Here is a 17,095-nt window from a genome sequence, read left to right as displayed (position 1 = left end):
ATGTATTAAAGAAAGTTAAAACAGTAACATTCTTCTCATTTGTTTTTGTTTTGCTTTGTAAAATATAGTGTTTTTTTCATAAAAATGTTATATAAATTAATGGTAGGTTTATTACTAAATTGTCTTATTAGGTTTTCAATAGTAGGTTTATTAGTCTTATCTTTAAATTAGTGTTTAAAAAATTTCTTAGTTTTAATTTTTAATAGGTAAATATTGACAGATATAACCAACATGAACAGAAGTTCTTTGGGGTCCTCAATTGATAAGAGTGTAAAGGGGCTCTGAGATCAGAGTTTGAGAACTGCTGCTCAAGGGTATATAGATCCAGGAATAGAATTGCGGGTCATAAAATATGTGTATCTTCATCTTTTCTAGATAATATCGGGGGGGTTTCCAAAGTGATTATACTGTTTTATAATCTGTGTCAGTTTGTGAGAGATCCTGTTGCTCTGTTCTCGTAAACTCTTGGGATTGTCACGACCTTACGTTTTGTCAATTTGGTGGATGCTTGTTGGGATCTTGGGGTTGACAGTTGTATTTCTCTGATGACTAATGAAATTGAATGCTGTATGGTATATCTCTTAACTATTTGGTTTTCCTCATTTATGAAATACCTGTTCTGTTTTCCTGTTAAGTTATCTGTCCCCCCACCTCCCCCTTTTTGGTTTGTAGGTATTCTTTACAAATTCTGATAAAAGCCCTTTGCCCATAATTGTTTTCTGTTAGTGAGATTACAAGCAAGGAAGACAAGGCCCTTTTTTAAAGATATATACGATTATATTGTTTTGCTGGTGCATTTTAATGATTTCCTCAGAAACATAGCAACATCTTGCTTCCACTTATCCAAAAGGTTACGATTCACAAATAGATGGTTCTTCTCTTGTTTCTTTTTAGAATAGTATGTTCTCCTGTTCCCATGTTAAGGGATCTGACACAGAACGCTGCGATCAGGTAAGTTTCCCCAAACTGCTGACATTTGCCCAGAATGCAGCTCTGAACTTGCAGATAAGTTTAAGAAGACTGGTTCACTGGGAAATGGTAGCTGTTATTCCAGCAGTGCTTTGAGATTGGAGAGTCCCTGTGTTGCAGACCTCCTAGTAGAGCCTCTTGACTTTAAATTATGTATATTGTTAAGGTTACTGATTTAACAAGCTTGCTTCTCTGCTTTCTGGTTTCCCCTAACAACCTCTAATTCTTCCTGGATTAGAAAAGTGGGAGGCAGAAAGTAGGAGTTTCCAGGAGTAGTTTGCTGTGTATGTGCAAACAGACCTCTTCACCCCAGAGGCCCACACAGCTTCACCGTATTGTAAGACTATTTATTACATTTATGGTCGTGGCCCTGCTGAGTTTAAAAACAAAACTGTTACTATACTTTATTTTGGTTAAGATGAGATAGACGAATTTGTGGAATTTTTTTATCAACAATTTTAAACTTAAGGGGCTAATTTCTGCTATCTGGAAAACTTATACTTCATTTCTTCAATGGTGACAGCATTTTCTACTGAGTATGTAAAATATAATATAGCTATTTAGATAAAAATCAAACTTACTACTCATTTATGTAACTGTTGTATGTAAGTACTAATCTTGATGGCAGGGTTTATGTTTTTGTTTTCTTCAGTCTTTAGATGAGAGTAGGGCAAATATTCTAGTAATTCAAGGATTTTGTAAAAGCTGTTCCTGAATACTCCTTTATTTCTCTCATTCTCAGGGAATATTTTGGATTTTACTTAGATTTCTCATTGTGACGTATAAGCATGTTTATTTTCCTGTCTTTCATGGCTTTAGAGAGCAACTGCCATTCTAGAAAGGCTTTTACGTAAAGAAAACCATTGTGAATTTGGAAAATCTTCCTAAACCAGTTGCCTTTATTTATCTCTACCCACAATTTTAGTTTATCTTTGCACATAATTCGTCCTGGCTCTTTGTCTGTGGGCTCTTTTGTTAAGGGTGGGATTCAGAACCGTAAGCCAAGCTGCTGTGCCCACCACAAACAGTCTGGCTGCGGCAGAGCCAGTGTGGACTCTGTGTATTAACCCCTGGGGTCTTTGGCTCCCAGCCGAGCTTCAGGCCAGTTAACTCCCACCTGTCCTCTCTGTTTGCTGTGCTCCTCAATTTCTCAGCATGTTCTCAAGGGTCTTCCTTCACAGCCCTCTAGAAATAGTTAATTCATCTTAACTATCTAATTAGGATAGAGACTTGCGCAAGGGAAGAGTTACAAACTTGACAGATCCTGGAGTTTTTGTTTGTATGATGATATGGTGGTGGTGATTTCTGAGCCTGAAATGGCCTTTGGTGTTGTTTGGTATCCACTGTTTTTACAAGATTTATTAATTTATAAAAGAAATCTGAGATTCAGCTGTATATTCAAGTATATATTGAATATAACTTCATAATAAAATTGACTTAATTGAGTTGATTTCCTAGAGATTTCGTGAAAGACCAAAGTGTTAACTCTTACCGTATGAGGTGATTTTCAGTGTTTTCTCTGAGGGGTCATGTTGACGCTGAGATGCAGTTTACTGTAGTTTTGCGTGTGTTTGTTTCAGGGTTTCTTGTGTAGCCCAGTGGTTTTTTTTTTTTTGCTTTATAAACAAAAAATCTGAAAAGGTAGCTTCCATAGTCAGCTGCCAGTTCTGTTTTGACTCTTGATATTTTCCCCCTTCTCTGTTTGCCTGCATCTGGTATTGCATTCCATGTTTGAGAAGTTGTTTCCTCACATTGACTTTAGGTAGATTCTTCCCATCGTGTTAGGTCTTATCTATAGTATTGAGAAAGTATATTTTAGAAGTTATTGAAGTGTCTTAAATTCATAGAAGGATTCTTAAAGAATACAATCAGCAGTTACCTAGGATTTTTTTTTCCAATTCTGATTCCATAAGTCGTTCAACATAGTAGTAGTTTAACTTTGAACAGAGCTGAGCTATCTCCCTGAATTTTCCTCAGTCTGCTCTTCCTCCACCATTGTAATTTGCTTAGCATAGTATTTTAGAATAATTCTTTGTCAAATTTAAACATATAAAACCTGTATATGATTTTTAAATTACAAAAAAGTTATCTTCCTGGTGTAGCAGCACAATTTTCTATCCATCTGGGGGAGTAGATGCACACACACCCCCTTGGTCTCACCTCGGACTCTGTGTCCACACTGGCTGCTTTGTTCTGCGCCCCTCACACGCCTCCTTGCCCATCTCTCCGTTCTGTCCCTCGACCTCCTGTTCCCCCAGATGCCCAGACTTAGGAGCTTTGGCTTCTCACTTTACAGGACTCCATGTACCTACACCACTGCTCTGGAATATTTTTTTCTTCCCAATTATTTTTCATATCTGGCTTTTCCCAGTGAGCCTGTTCTGTACTCGCTCCTCCTGGATTACCGTAGTGCTCTCCCAGCTGATTTTTTTTTTTAATGCCACCTTCCTTCCCACTGAATCTGTTGTCTCATCTTTCTTAAACACTGCCACCCCTCGGCGATCTTTGGTTCCTGCCCTAATTTGGTGGAGCCGTGCTCTGTGCCTGAGTGCCCACAGCTCCTCAGGGACACCTCCTCCTTGCTCTCTAGGCTGGTCCCTTCCGTGTCCCACTCATCTCTGTGCCTTCCTCCCAGTGCTTGGAATGCTCTTCCCTTTGCCTACCCTTCATTGCTTTTCTTCTCTTCTCAAAGGTAATCTGGGTTTATGTAATCTTTAGAGATGTTTTCATTAGTAGCATTGTCAGATTTCTCTTTTTCTCTCATGGCACCTGGCATCCTTCTAAACCCATGTAAAAGCTTGGCTTTCATAGTGTTGGAACCTGTGTTTGCCAGATTCTTCTAAGAGCCCAGACTTACTTCTTCAGAGGACTGCTTCTCAAACATTCTGTGTTCACTTTTGGATGGATCAGGCAAGGGAAAGAATGTTTTCTGTCTTCAAGGAGATGTTTTTAAAATGTGGATGTACGTGAAGATAGATTTTTAATGTAATGACCATTACTGCCATGTTTGTAAGACTCATGGTTGGCAAGCAGGTAACTTGAGATCCAAAACCTGAAGAAGTGGAGGACACACGGAATCAGTAACAGAGTTGATGGTTGGGAACACTTGGGAGGGTTTAACTTTCACTGCCTGTAATACTTCATAGGACACAGCTGGTTAACCTCCTCTGATAGGATGTCAGAAAAGACATTGTTAAGTCCTATAAACTCTTTAAGTGCTTTAAAATGTCAAGTATATGAATCGTGAACAGTTTGCAGTGGTTTGCTGATTGAGCATTAATTATGGAATGTATCAGGGAAAGGTAAAAATGAAAAGATTTCTGGAGTTTTCTGCTTTCTTTGTGATGTGTCCTAGCACTCTCAAACAATAGTAGTACTTAAATAGCGTTTATAAGGATAATTCTTAAAGTGAATGGAATTGGAAAAGGTGTTGTGCATTCTGGTTTTTTTCTATTGAGACTTTGCTGCAAAGTGTCTAAAGTGCTACTTGTGATAAAAATAAAAGCACTGTTCAGTTTCCTTACTTTACAACTATGCTTAGGTTTAAAATTTTTAATTTATATTGTCCTTAGTGTGTTTATGAAGACAATTAAGTGATTAAAATAATAGGGAGGTTACCTAACCAAGGAGGGGATCTACTGTACAAGCCCTCGTCGGAGCTGGTCTGGAGGGTAAAAGCTTATGCTGGCTGACTCGGCGCTGTTCCACCTCGAGGGAGTGGTTAAACCCCCTCCGCTGTTCACCAGTTAAGATGAAACAATATGAATCTACGCACCGTTCTCTGACCTTAGCCGGGCAGCCTGTTGGGTCCAGAGGTTCTTCTGTTAACTCGTCTCCTCCCTGAGGGTGCTTCTGACTTTATCTCCATATTACTGCTTTCCATCCCCAGTAAACTCTCCACAATTAATGCCTCTTGTTTCTAATGGTGGGAATTTCTCAGAGTAATCTATATTTTTTCCCCGTTATTTTTATTTATATATTTTAGTATAATTGAATTATTTCCATTATTTTTAATGCTCTACCTATAAAAATTTGAATTACGTTAACCTGAAAAAAACCAAAAGCACTTTGAAAGTTTGGATCCAAATAAAAAGTTACCCTTTGGACCTTTGCCTAATGGGTTCCTGCCTAAGTCTGTTTTACTTTTAGGAAGTTTAAGTTGTGGCTGATGTTATCACATTGGAAAAAAGTACAGTAGAGTTGTGCTTTAGCTTCTGTTGTTACTTTAGTTTCTAGAAACATAATAGTTCTTAGTATATATTTTGGGGAACAAATTAAAATACAAAAAATATCACAACCAGTCAAAGCTTAACTCTTTCTAGGAGAGAATAAGTCTTCAAATTGTTCTCAAAGATCCAAGGGGAATGAATGCTTTAATCTTTCAGATCATAAGTTGTGTCCCTTGTCCCTTCAGTGGGGGACCTCCAAACTTATTTTTAAATACTCCTTTTCTGTCTCCCAATGGCTTGAACCATATTAAGTATAAGATCACACTGTTGAGTGTAGTTCTGAGGGGAAGTGGGAGAGATATTGGAGATTGTTTTCTTATTAGCTTGGAAATGTTTTCCCTTTCAGAGCATGAACATGAATAGTGGAATTTTAAAAACAGTTTTATTGAGGAATAATTGACATATAATAAACTGCACATATTTGATGAATAAATGGATTTGTTTTCTCAAACATTACCTTCAGCTCTCATTAAACCTCTTGTAACCGTTGTCTTTCGAGAGAGATTATCCCTATGACCTGGGATTCTCTCTTCTCCCTGGGAGCTTGTTACTTGGCTGTTTCTTTCACTTCTTAGTTTCAGCTCTTTCTATGCGCGCCTTGCAGGTGTTCCCCTAGAGCCCTCACCTAAGCATGATCTTCCTTCCAGCTCCAGCCCTGCCATTTCTTTAGCTCGCCCAGCATTCCCTAGGCTAGGACTGTGACCTCCTTTTGGTTCTCGCCCCATCTTTCTAATGCAGTGTGGCCGGGTGGTTCTTTCTGAATTGCATCTTGGATTGCTTTTACTCTCTGACAACTTGAAGTGGCCTTACGTTGTGGTCAGAACAAGCCCTTCATGACAACATTCCAGTTCAACCAGGCCGTCTTACTGCCCACTTCTGTTCACATACTTTTTCATTCCAGTTCAGCCCTTCTCAACCGGGGTCCCACCTGAGAATTAAGTCTTGCGAACTTAAAGCATCTACTGCATGTAATGAACCAGTTTGTATCCTGTGCCTTTAGAATGGCACTGGTTATGTATCTTCCTTGGGAGAACTGAGAATGTATGTAGTCACTCAAATCATTTTTTGTAGGGCTTGTTACTTCTCTCCCAGATCCCCATTGAGAAGGCTGCTCCAATTAAACGGAGCTACCCCTTTCCATGTCTGTTCCATCCTGCAGCCAGTCCTGTCCCACCTTCAACCATAGCCTGTTAGGTGCTGCCTTCCTTGGTCCCAGGTGAAAGGCCCCCCTCCCCCATACATACATGCATTTAGCCCACACTCACAAGGGCGTGTGTGTGGAAGGCATGTGCACTCACATGCTTTGATTCAGCATCTTTCCTGTGCCTGTTGTTGCCTTTTCCACTTTCTTCCTTATTAAACTGTTATTAAACCTTTTCTGTCTATTTCCCCTATTAGAAGGGGAGGCAGGCTCTGTGCTTGGTCAGCGTTTGTGCCCCTGATCCCACCGTGAGACCGTGTATGCAGTGGGCACTCTGAAAATTTGTTTGGTAAACTGCCGAAAAGGCCTGCTGACACTAAGAGAAGTATTTTGAGATACTTTAGTTGCAAGTCTTGCTTTATCACCAGATTTCTCTCTCTCTCTCTCTCTCTCTTTTTTTTTGGCCACTCCACGTGGCTTGTGAGATCTTAGTTCCCCGACCAGGGATCGAACCTGTGTCCCCTGCAGTAGAAGCTCGGAGTCCTAACCACTGGACTGCCAGTGAAGTCCCCAGTTTTCTCTCTTTACTATGTATCTGCAAAGCCCTAACAGACCCAGATACCTATCTCTTTCTCTTTCACCCTCTTAAACCTTTCATACTGCCTGTCGTGCCTGGCCCTGCCCTAAGCCATCTGTAGAGAACATCTGAGATAAAGACAGTTGCGGTGAAGAGTGAGTTTGTAAGAGGAACAGATTGAATAAATGAAGTGTTGTTCAGCTGTTCTTGAGCTTATAGCATCTTTATTATAAATGAAACTATTTTTGTGTACTTAAAATATACAGTTAAATCCTACTGCAACGAAAATTTCTGTATAGCAGATGGGCCCTAATTATTTTAAGTGGCAGTATTTGAAGAGGAAAAAAAAGTTAGCTATCTAAAATGTCAACCAGTTCAATAAAACCTTTTTTCACTGATTGCAACTGTAATCTGTAATCTTTGGAGGATCTTTGGAGAATATAAAAAAGCAAAAAGAAGGAAAGGAAATGGTTGAATGTGCAAGTAACCTTTTGGTGAATGTGTGTCTAGTCTGTTGCATGTGTACTTTTCCCACGTCATTAAGTATTTTGTTACATTTTAAAAAATATCAATTGAGCATACCGTTTTTAGAAAGAACCATAGTTTCTTTAACCAGTCCACTATTGTCCATACACTTAGGTTTTACAGTTTTTCAACATTATGAATACTGATGTTATGAGCATCCTTAAGTATAAACCAGGCGCGTATCCAGAGTCCTAGAAGAGACGTTGCTGTGTCAGAAGGAAGACTTGTGTGCTTTGGGAGGCGCCTGCACACACACACACACCCCCCACCAGAAAGGAGTTTGGCCCAGCTTGTTAGTCTGAATGTACAGCCTTTGTGTAGTGTTCAAATGGTGACTGTTACATTATCACAGAAACACACATTAGTAGAGCAGGATACAGGCTTCCAACTGGGATGTTTTGTGTTTTTTCCCCTGTGGATTATTTGTGTTCTTTTTTGATTTTGCAAATGTTTCTGTTGTTGTTTGCATCTTTCTTGTAACAAGAGCTGATCTTCTCTAAGATGCCAGAGGGAGGGTCTTTCCCATGGCCTGAACAAAATGAAAGGTGTTTTTTATTTTTTGTTGTTGGAAACCTCTTGGACCTGTCTCTGATATTATACTGGAATTTCTCAAGAGTTGGGCAGGCAGTGTCTGTTATTTCTCTGCGATCACTCACAATTAGCTTGAACATGACTGTTGCACAGAAAGTTACACGAGGGCCATCCTGGAAATTAGTGGCGGTTTGGTGAGGAAGATGTTTAGCCATTTGGCAATTTGGCAAAATCCAGTGACTAAGATCATTTTTTTTCTTTTCTTTTCTTTTTTTTTTTTTTTTTTTATGAAAGCTTATTTATTTATTTATTTATTTATGTTTGCTGTGTTGGGTCTTCGTTTCTGTGCGTGGCTTTCTCTAGTTGCAGCGAGCGGGGTCCGCTCTTCATTACGGTGCGCAGGCCTCTCACTATCGCGGCCTCTCTTGTTGCAGAGCACAAGCTCCAGATGCGCAGGCTCAGTAATTGTGGCTCACGAGCCTAGTTGCTCCTCGGCATGTGGGATTTTCCCAGACCAGGGCTCGAACCCATGTCCCCTGCATTGGCAGGCGGATTCTCAACCACTGCGCCACCAGGGAAGCCCCTAAGATCATTTTTGGAGAACATTTGAATTTTAGTTATTCTGTGTAAAGGTCAAAAGTGCCTAGTTCCTTGGTGGCCTAGTGGTTATGATTCCAGGCTTCCACTGCCGGGGCCCAGAGTCAGTCCCTGGTGGGGGAACTGAGATCCTGCAAGCCACGCAGTGAGGCCAAAAAAAAATAAATAAAATAACGGTGAAAAGTACCTGAGTTTACATGATGGTTAAGTGAGGCTAATCCAGTGTAATCACTAAAATGTGTGTTGTTCTCTTCTAGTATTAATTTTAAAGACCCACAGTTTGCTGAAGATTACGTTTTTAAAGCCATAATGCTTCCGGGAGCAAGGTAAACAACAGTGCATCTATAAAACTCTCCAGGTTTATTTTGTGTAAACGAAGTTCATCCCTATAACTAAATTTTGTATTTTCAAATGGTTAGAAAACCTGCACCGGTACTGAAACCTGGCGACTGGGAGAAATCCAGCAATGGGCGGCAGTGGAAGCCCCAGCTCGGCTTTAACCGGGACCGGCGGCCCGTCCACCTGGATCCAGCGGCCTTCAGGGCTTTGGGGTGAGTGGTAGGTTTCTCTGTGTGTGTATTTTGCTTTTTCTGGGTCTTCCACAAAGCATTAAGTCAGCATTTATGCCACAAATATTTAATATTTAATTAAATACAACTATTTTGCAGATATTTTAATGACTTTGATACTTTTCTGCTTTTCTTCATTTTTTAAAATTCACTTCTGTTTCTTTGGTCTGTATATTGCTTTATGTGTTGCTTGAGAATTCCGTTATTTTCTCTTAAGAGATTTTGCTGTCTAGAAGACTGTTATTTCAAAAGAATAAAACATGCTCTTTACCCTCAAGAAAGTTCTGGCCGAGTTCATGTCCGGGTGTCCCCAGTACCTCTGAGCAGAGCCATCACCTCCGGGGCTTGTACCCAAGCACTGATGTCTCCGTGCTGCCTTAATGTGTTTTCTGGCCTGTTAGTCAGGTTGAGTCTCTTTTAAGATGTCTGCTGGCCATTTGTATCTCCTCTGCTGTGAATTTCTGATTTTTATCCTTTGCCCTTATTAGCTATCAAATTGTCTTTTTCCTAGTTATGGAGACAACCGTATATAAAAGAGGGAGCTTTGAAACGGTAACACATAAAGCTGGGATAAAAAGAGCAATGTGCTGGGGTAAATATTAATGAGTTATCATCTATGAATTAATGATGATAACTCAAAAATAGATATTTCCAATTCATAGGAAAACCTTAAGATTCAAAATGGGATTTAGGCAGTAGGTTACCATCAGCAGCGTGTACTTTATACAGTGGCTAGTAAGGGACAGTGGGGTCATGGGTTTTGGATCCTAAACGTCTGGATCAGATGCCTTGTCTACCACTTGATATGTTTGTTCACGTTACTGAACCGCCCTGTGCCTCCATTTCCTGTGTGTAAAATGGGAATCATAATCACACCTACTTAACTCATGAAGTTGTTGTGGGGATTAACTGCTTAGGATAGTTTCTATTGTGGTTGGTTGGTCGTCTTCATTCTTAATAGTAAAAGAAATGCAAATCTAAAATATTCTTAAAAGATTTCTTTTTTGCATTATTTCAGCCATTTTGGAAAGCAACATAGAAATACCTCTAAATAGAGTTTTAAGTTCTGAAGGTGCTCTGAACTTTTGATCCAGATTCCTGCTTATTGGAATTTATCCTGAGAAGATATTTTAGAGGAGCCTGGTTATATGCCCAGATCTCTCTAGGCATTGTTGTCTATACTACTGGTACTAAATGGTGGACTAGTTTAGTAAAATATGAGATATCAACATGTAAATATTCTATAGGTATAGATGTTAACACCTAGGAAGACTATGAAAGATATAGGGAAATGTTTGATATATCAGTAGTAAACTGAAAATAGTAAGATATAGAGTAGTAGTATATACAGTTGACCCTTGAACATCTCTGGGGTTAGGGGCACTGACCCTCTGAGCAGTCGAAAATCCTCAACCGTGGATTGTATAGGACTCTAGTATTTACTATTGAAAACAATCCACCTATAAGTCGACCTGCGCAGTTCAAACGCACGTTGTTCAAGGGTCAACTGCGTAGCGATAGCAACAGCATGGGTCTTTGAGGACAAAACAAAATATAATGCAAAAAAAGAGAAATAGACTCAGATTATTTTTTGCATAAAGTAATTAATATTTACATGATTATTAAAAATCTTTGGTGTGATAAGTGAATATTTGCTGTCACCATTATCGGGTACTGTTTTGAACTTTGTCCATTATAAATCTTTTAAATTTGCATTGTCTTAATCAGATCTAATAGTACAAAGACGGCTGCCAACATTTATTTATTACGTGTTGGATATATGTCTATATAATTGTTTTGCTGGCTGGGGGGTCCTTTTATAGCCATGTTATGCCCAGAGGCTCTGGAACTGGAGTTTACAGCAATGCTGCACCACCACCTGCGACTTACCAGGGAAACTTGTACCGGCCACTGTTGAGAGGACAAGCCCAGATTCCAAAGCTTATGTCAAGTAAGTTTTCAGTAATGGATTATTTTACCTGCTAAATTAAGTACTGCAACAAAGGGTGGCTTCTGATCTTCACTGCTAAAAAGATTTATTATGTCAGTGCAGACATAGTGGACTTAAAAACGTAATGTTTAGAAGAATTATAAGAGAATACTTCATACAGACTTTCAGATATTTTTATCTTATCTGTATATAGTTAATTGAATAATATGAATTGGATTTCTTATTTTCATTTCTAAATATGCTTCTGGGTGAACATATGCAGAAAAAGGTATGCCAAACAAGCTCCTGTTTATCCATTAATACAGGTAATGGGGCAGTAGACATGGAATTGGAATTACTTGAAAGACAACAGTATCTGTTTCTTAATTCAAATCGTATCTTAGTAACTGCCTAACATAAAGACAGGCGTTGCCTTAGGTAGAAATATGCCTTTAACCTTGTGGTTCTGTGAAGACTGTGGCCTTTCCTTGACCCCTTATAACTTGTTTTGTGGGCAGAAGTGAATCAGAAATGTTAGCTGTGAAAGTGATTATATGGCATTTGGATTGCAGTGGAAATGGGAGAAAATAGTTGAGTGTTGGGCTTCGGACTTTGTATTAATTTTAAACTGTATCCCCATTAACTGTTGTGTCTGAGCTCTGTGGCCGGGCTCATTTTCAGGGAAGTGTAGGTCACGTGCCAAGTTCTCAGAGCCCTTCCTTTGTGAAGCCTGTGCTTCTGCGTTCCGGGTTGTCTGGTTGCTGCCCCACCAGTCAGCCCCTGCGTGGGGAGGAGGGAGACAATGTGGCAAGATGCTAACATTTGTTAAATCCAATTGTTGTAGCATTTAAGTTTTTTTCTGAATGTTTCAAATAGTTGATAAAAATCAAATTTAGAAAAAACAGGAAGGGCTACTCTATTGCAGAGAACCCTTAGAACTCCTTTTAAACCAGTTACACCTGTCAAAGAAAGAACCAGATTAAAGTGAGGATTGTTGGGAAATACTTATGCTTTGTACTTAGTATTGTTTGCATGCTGATTTAGTTACAAAACCATTTTTAACCTGAAGCCCTGTAAGAAAGGAGTTCTGATGGTCTCCTTCTCTCAGGGTCCTGTTTTCACCGTGTTCTGTCTGTCTGTCTGTCTGTGTGTCTCTCTGTGTGGCTTAATGACACTGAATGGCGCATTGTTAGACTCCACCATGACATCTGTGGACTTCAGCGGTTTTATTCTATTTAGTGAAGGAAGCACAGAAGGGGCACAGGGTTTAATGGGCTTCTTGGAGATCTGCTTGGTTACAGTAGTTCCCTCAGCTGCTTTCCCCCGAAAATTTAGCAAATAGCATTTCTGAGTATTTCCATTTGTAATGCATGCGGAATATGTATCAACATGTACCACATACAACAGAAAAGTCTAATCACTTTGTAGGAGTTATCTGTGCTCTGAGATCTCACCAGTGAGCGGTGAGAGCATCTCCAGCTAATTGTTAAAGCCAGCTGTTTACTCAGACGTTCTTTATCAGTTCCTTTTTCCTTGTGGCTCTTTGCCATTTACTTCCATCTCTACTGGTATCACAGCTTCCAAATACGGGGACAAAATGAAATGCAAGTGCTAGAACCAGGTATAATCTCTGTGGATTAGTTTAGCCAGTACTCCGCAAGACCATGGTTGTGGGGAATTTCTGAGGTTGTTGCATTGAGTAGACTTTCCGAGGTGTGGCAAGAGGTTTGAGTAGCAGAGGTGAAAGCACACGTGCTCTGTGTTAAGTGGCTTCCTTCCACCTCCTGTTTCCTAAGGCCCAGTTGCTGGCCTGCTGCCAGCAGGATAAACCATAGTTTATCCAGATGGCACCTGGACATCTTACTTAAAACTTTGAAGTCTTTTTTTCCCACTAACTTAAATTGACTTATTTTTAATTTGTAAAGTGTATCAATACATTATGGTTTTGATGTGCTTGCTCTATGTTTTCAAATATACATCAAAATGAATACAACCACGAAGAGAACAAGCTTGTTCATGGACCCCCAGAAAATCATCTTCTGTACCACCTGTGACATGTATCACACTTGGGGAAACATTGCCTAGATCAGTGGTGCTTAATCAGGGAATCATAGGCCATATGAGAATCTGTAAAAGTCATGGAGTCCCTTCCCAGAAAATCACTCAGTGTGGGATTCATATAAATCCAAGTACTGCATCCGAGGTCCCCTTCCACCCTGCAGGATCCTGTCCCAACAGTAAGAGAAAGAAGTCAGAAAGTTCTTTTATTTATCAAGGTCATACCAGAGGTAAAGAATTTCATACCTTTCAGGGCCTGCAATTCTAGAGTTCTTAGTTTGCCTTTTGTGGAAACAGACAACTCTTGTCAGCATCTGGGCATTTTATTTAAAATAGTGGGGTCCCCTCTTCCCTTTTATTACTTTGACTAACTCGTCATTTGCTGTTTTATAGCACTTAATTAGATAAAATTTGTTTATACTTACAAAGAAGCTTTGATTAGAAACTTTGATTAGAATCTGTTCCACTTAGAATCTCTTTAATTACATCATTAAAAAATAGGAAATATGCTTTGTGAAGTAGGGATTCACTTTGAGCAAGAAACAAGTGGCCCTCTCTGCCTGGTGACTTGTAAACATTGAGTCACCTGAGGATCAGTGCTGGGACTCTCATTGTATTTAACATATCTTTTCAAAGGGGGTGGGGATGGGAGGAGTGAAAAAGTTTATGGAAAAAAATCAGCCAGGATGCGATATTTAAATTGAGCCAACAAGGGGGAATTTGGAATACTCCAGGCTGAGAGAAAATAATGAGCTTGAAGTACACTGCAAGTAGTCAGGTGGTATTAAGCTTAGAATATAAAATTAGTCACAGAGTATGCATTGGAACTGATTATGAAGGTAGGGAGGCTGATTTTTTTTTTTTAACTGATGTTTTAAATGTATGTTAACTGTAATACACATTAGTTAAATAAAATATGGTGTATAATAGTAAAACATTTTAAAAACCAATAAATCCATGATCGTGAAATAAGCAGTTTCTCTGTTAATTCTTCATATATGCAATTTTTGAAAATTAGGTTATTATACATGTTTTCACATATACTTTTTATTAAAATGTAACATACATAAAGTGCCAAATCATAAGTGTACAGTTTAATTTTTTTTTTTTTTTTTTTTTGCGGTACGCGGGCCTCTCACTGTTGTGGCCTCTCCCGTTGCGGAGCGCAGGCTCAGCAGCCATGGCTCACGGGCCCAGCCGCTCCGCGGCATGTGGGATCTTCCCAGACCGGGGCACGAACCCGTGTCCCCCTCATCGGCAGGCGGACTCTCAACCACTGCGCCACCAGGGAAGCCCTACCGTTTAATTTTTATGAAATGATTACAGTCATGTAACCACCACTCAGATCAAGAAACAGAAAGTTGGGACTTCCCTGGTGGTGCAATGCTTAAGACTCCGTGCTCCCAATTCAGGGGGCCTGGGTTCGATCTGTGGTCCGGGAACTAGATCCCACATGCGTGCCTCAACTAAGAGTTTGCATGCCACAACCGGGGAGCGGGCGAGCCGCAACTAAGGAGCCCGCTTTGCCTCAACTAGGGAGCCTGCCTGCCGCAACTAAGACCCAACGCAACCAAATAAATAAATTAATTAAAAAGTTACTGGTGCCCAAGAAGCCCCCCATTGTGTCCTCCCCCAGCCACTGCCCCTGCCCATTAAAGGCAACCTGACTTCCATAGATTAGTTTTGTCTTTTTTTTTTTAACGTAGTATCTAACAGTCTCTTAACAACGTTACCCTTTTTAAATTTGTCCTAAAAAGTTGTATGTTTTGCTTCTGAGATTTATCTGCCTGTCGCTGTAGCGCGAGTTCATTTGTTCTCATTGCTTCCTGTGTCCCATTATGTGACTGACCGTCATTTATCTGTCCAGTTGGGATAGTGTGGAGTTGGTCCCCAGCTTGGGGGTGCTTGGAATGGACCGCTGTGAAGCTCTCACATCCTGGTGCGTGTTGTAAACGCTTCTGGTCGGTCCGTTCCCAGAACTGCAGGGTCAGGGCTATGTGCACGGTCACCATTCGTGAGAAGTGCCAGACACGGCCCGGTTTACATCCCCGCAGCAGTCGGGGGGAGGTCCAGCTGCTCCCTGCTCTAACCAGCCCCTGGTGTTGTCAGCCTGTTCGCTTTTAGCCACTCTGTTGGACGAGTAGTGGAAGCTCACTCACGTTGAATTAGCCTCTTCTTGGTGACTTGGAGCAATTTTTCATGTTTATTGACTGCTTGGATTATCTTTTTTGGTGATGTGCTTGTTTGGGTCTTTCGTCCATTTTTCTACAGGGTTGTCTACCTTTTTCTTTTTACTTTGTAGGAGTTCTTTTATAGTCTGGTTATGAGTTTGTGTGTGGGTTTTTTGTATTGGAAGTATCTTTTTCCACTTGAAAACTTGCCTTTTCCTTTTAGTGTCATCTGATGAGCCAGCATTTGGGGAAAGTGGGTGAGGCGTATGTGGGAACTCCTTGTGCCCTTGTAGCTTTTCTCTGGGTCTTGAATCATCACAATAAAAAACCGAGGACGAAAAAAATTAGTAGATATTTCATGTATTTTGATGTTTTTGTAAGTAATATCTTTTAAATGTCATTTTCCTGTTGCTTGTATATATAAAGAGTTGATTTTTAAATATTGACTTTATCCGACAACTTCACTAAAATTCGTGTATTCCAAAAGTTTGTGTGTTCTTTTGGATTTTTTCCCTACTCAGTCATGTCCTCTGTGAGTTGTGACAGTTCTATATATTCATTTTCTAATCTCGATGTCTTTTGGTCTTTTTGTTTTATTGCACTGCCTGGGACCTCCAGTGTGAGTCAGTGTAAGTGGTGATGGTGGGCATCCTTGTTTCATTCCCAGTCTTAAGGGGAAAACTTGTAATATTTCACCATTAAATATGATATTTGCTATAGTTTTTTCATTTATAGAAGGAGTTTCCTTCTATTCCTTGTTTCTAGTGGGTATTGAATTTTATCAAATGCTTTTCCTCCATTTCTTGAGATGGTAATGTTTGTTTGTTCTTTTCCTTCTGTTACATGGTGAATGTACACAGATTGATTTTTGACTGTTAAGCTAACCTGGCATTACTGGAATAAGCCTAATTGTTTGTGATATATCAATTTTGTGTGCGTGTGTCAGTATAGTGTGGGTTATTTTTTCATCTCTATGTTATGAAAGATTAGTTTATAGCTTTCTTCACATGTCTGGCCTCATAAAACAAGTTAGAAAGTGTTTCCTACATTTTTGTTCTCTAATAAGGGTTACTGTGAGCTTGTTGTCATGTCTTAATCCTCAGACTCACACAAACCACTGAATTCTTCTATCCCTTTTTTGGCAAGAGTTTTTAAAAACTTTTTAAAGCAAAAAAATGTGCAGTTACATCTCGTTTCTAGAACCACAACTTGCTTGTGGAAAGACTTGGTGGTGGTTCTGTTTAGGGAGAGATGGTGAAAGTCTGGACTGATCTGTGGCGAAGTGGATTCCAAGTGGAGAAGGTGGGAATGGAGGCACTAAAGGACTGCATAGTTGAACGTGCGAAGTGCAGGAGAGAGAAGATTCCAGATGAGGCTCCTTGTGCACTGAGGGCACCTGGGGGACTAGAGAGTTTGGAAGCACAGGAGGATGGAGGAAGATGGAAGAACATGATAGTTCTGATTTGTGTGGAAGTTGAAATGCCTGAAGACATTGATGCCATCTGCCTGGAGGTAGCGATAAGGATCTGATACCTGCTCAGGAGAGAGGAAATTGGGAATCATATCCGTATAAGCCAGAAGTGTAAAAGTTTAAGCAGGATTGCGATAGGTTAAAGATTTCTAATTGCCCTTGGTTATACGAGAACGTAGAAAAGCCTGGGGTTGTGAGATTGGATTTCCTAGAAGGCAGCCATGTCATTTGACACAGTATTCCCTGATACCTTTGTAAGAGATGTGTTGGAGAAATAATCGGCCTAATCTAGAATAGTTGTTGCATGGTAGTAAACTGGTCACAGTT

At 40.0% G+C, this 17,095-nt stretch overlaps 1 protein-coding gene across 1 annotated transcript in view; it reads left to right on the top strand.

Annotated features, from left to right (window-relative positions):
* XRN2 (5'-3' exoribonuclease 2) overlaps positions 1-17,095 on the top strand; it is an 80,689-nt gene that overhangs the window by 50,175 nt on the left and 13,419 nt on the right. Inside the window, exons 24-27 of the mRNA XM_060031292.2 lie at positions 895-951; positions 8,827-8,895; positions 8,989-9,120; positions 10,962-11,089. Coding sequence (XP_059887275.1) covers positions 895-951; positions 8,827-8,895; positions 8,989-9,120; positions 10,962-11,089 — 386 coding nt within the window. The remainder of the gene's footprint in view (positions 1-894; positions 952-8,826; positions 8,896-8,988; positions 9,121-10,961; positions 11,090-17,095) is intronic.

This window comes from Delphinus delphis, chromosome 15 (assembly GCF_949987515.2).
Source record: "Delphinus delphis chromosome 15, mDelDel1.2, whole genome shotgun sequence".
In the NCBI taxonomy this organism is placed as follows: domain Eukaryota; kingdom Metazoa; phylum Chordata; class Mammalia; order Artiodactyla; family Delphinidae; genus Delphinus; species Delphinus delphis.
The sequence above is the reverse complement of the archived record's forward strand: the minus strand, read 5'-3'. Positions and strand labels throughout refer to the sequence as shown.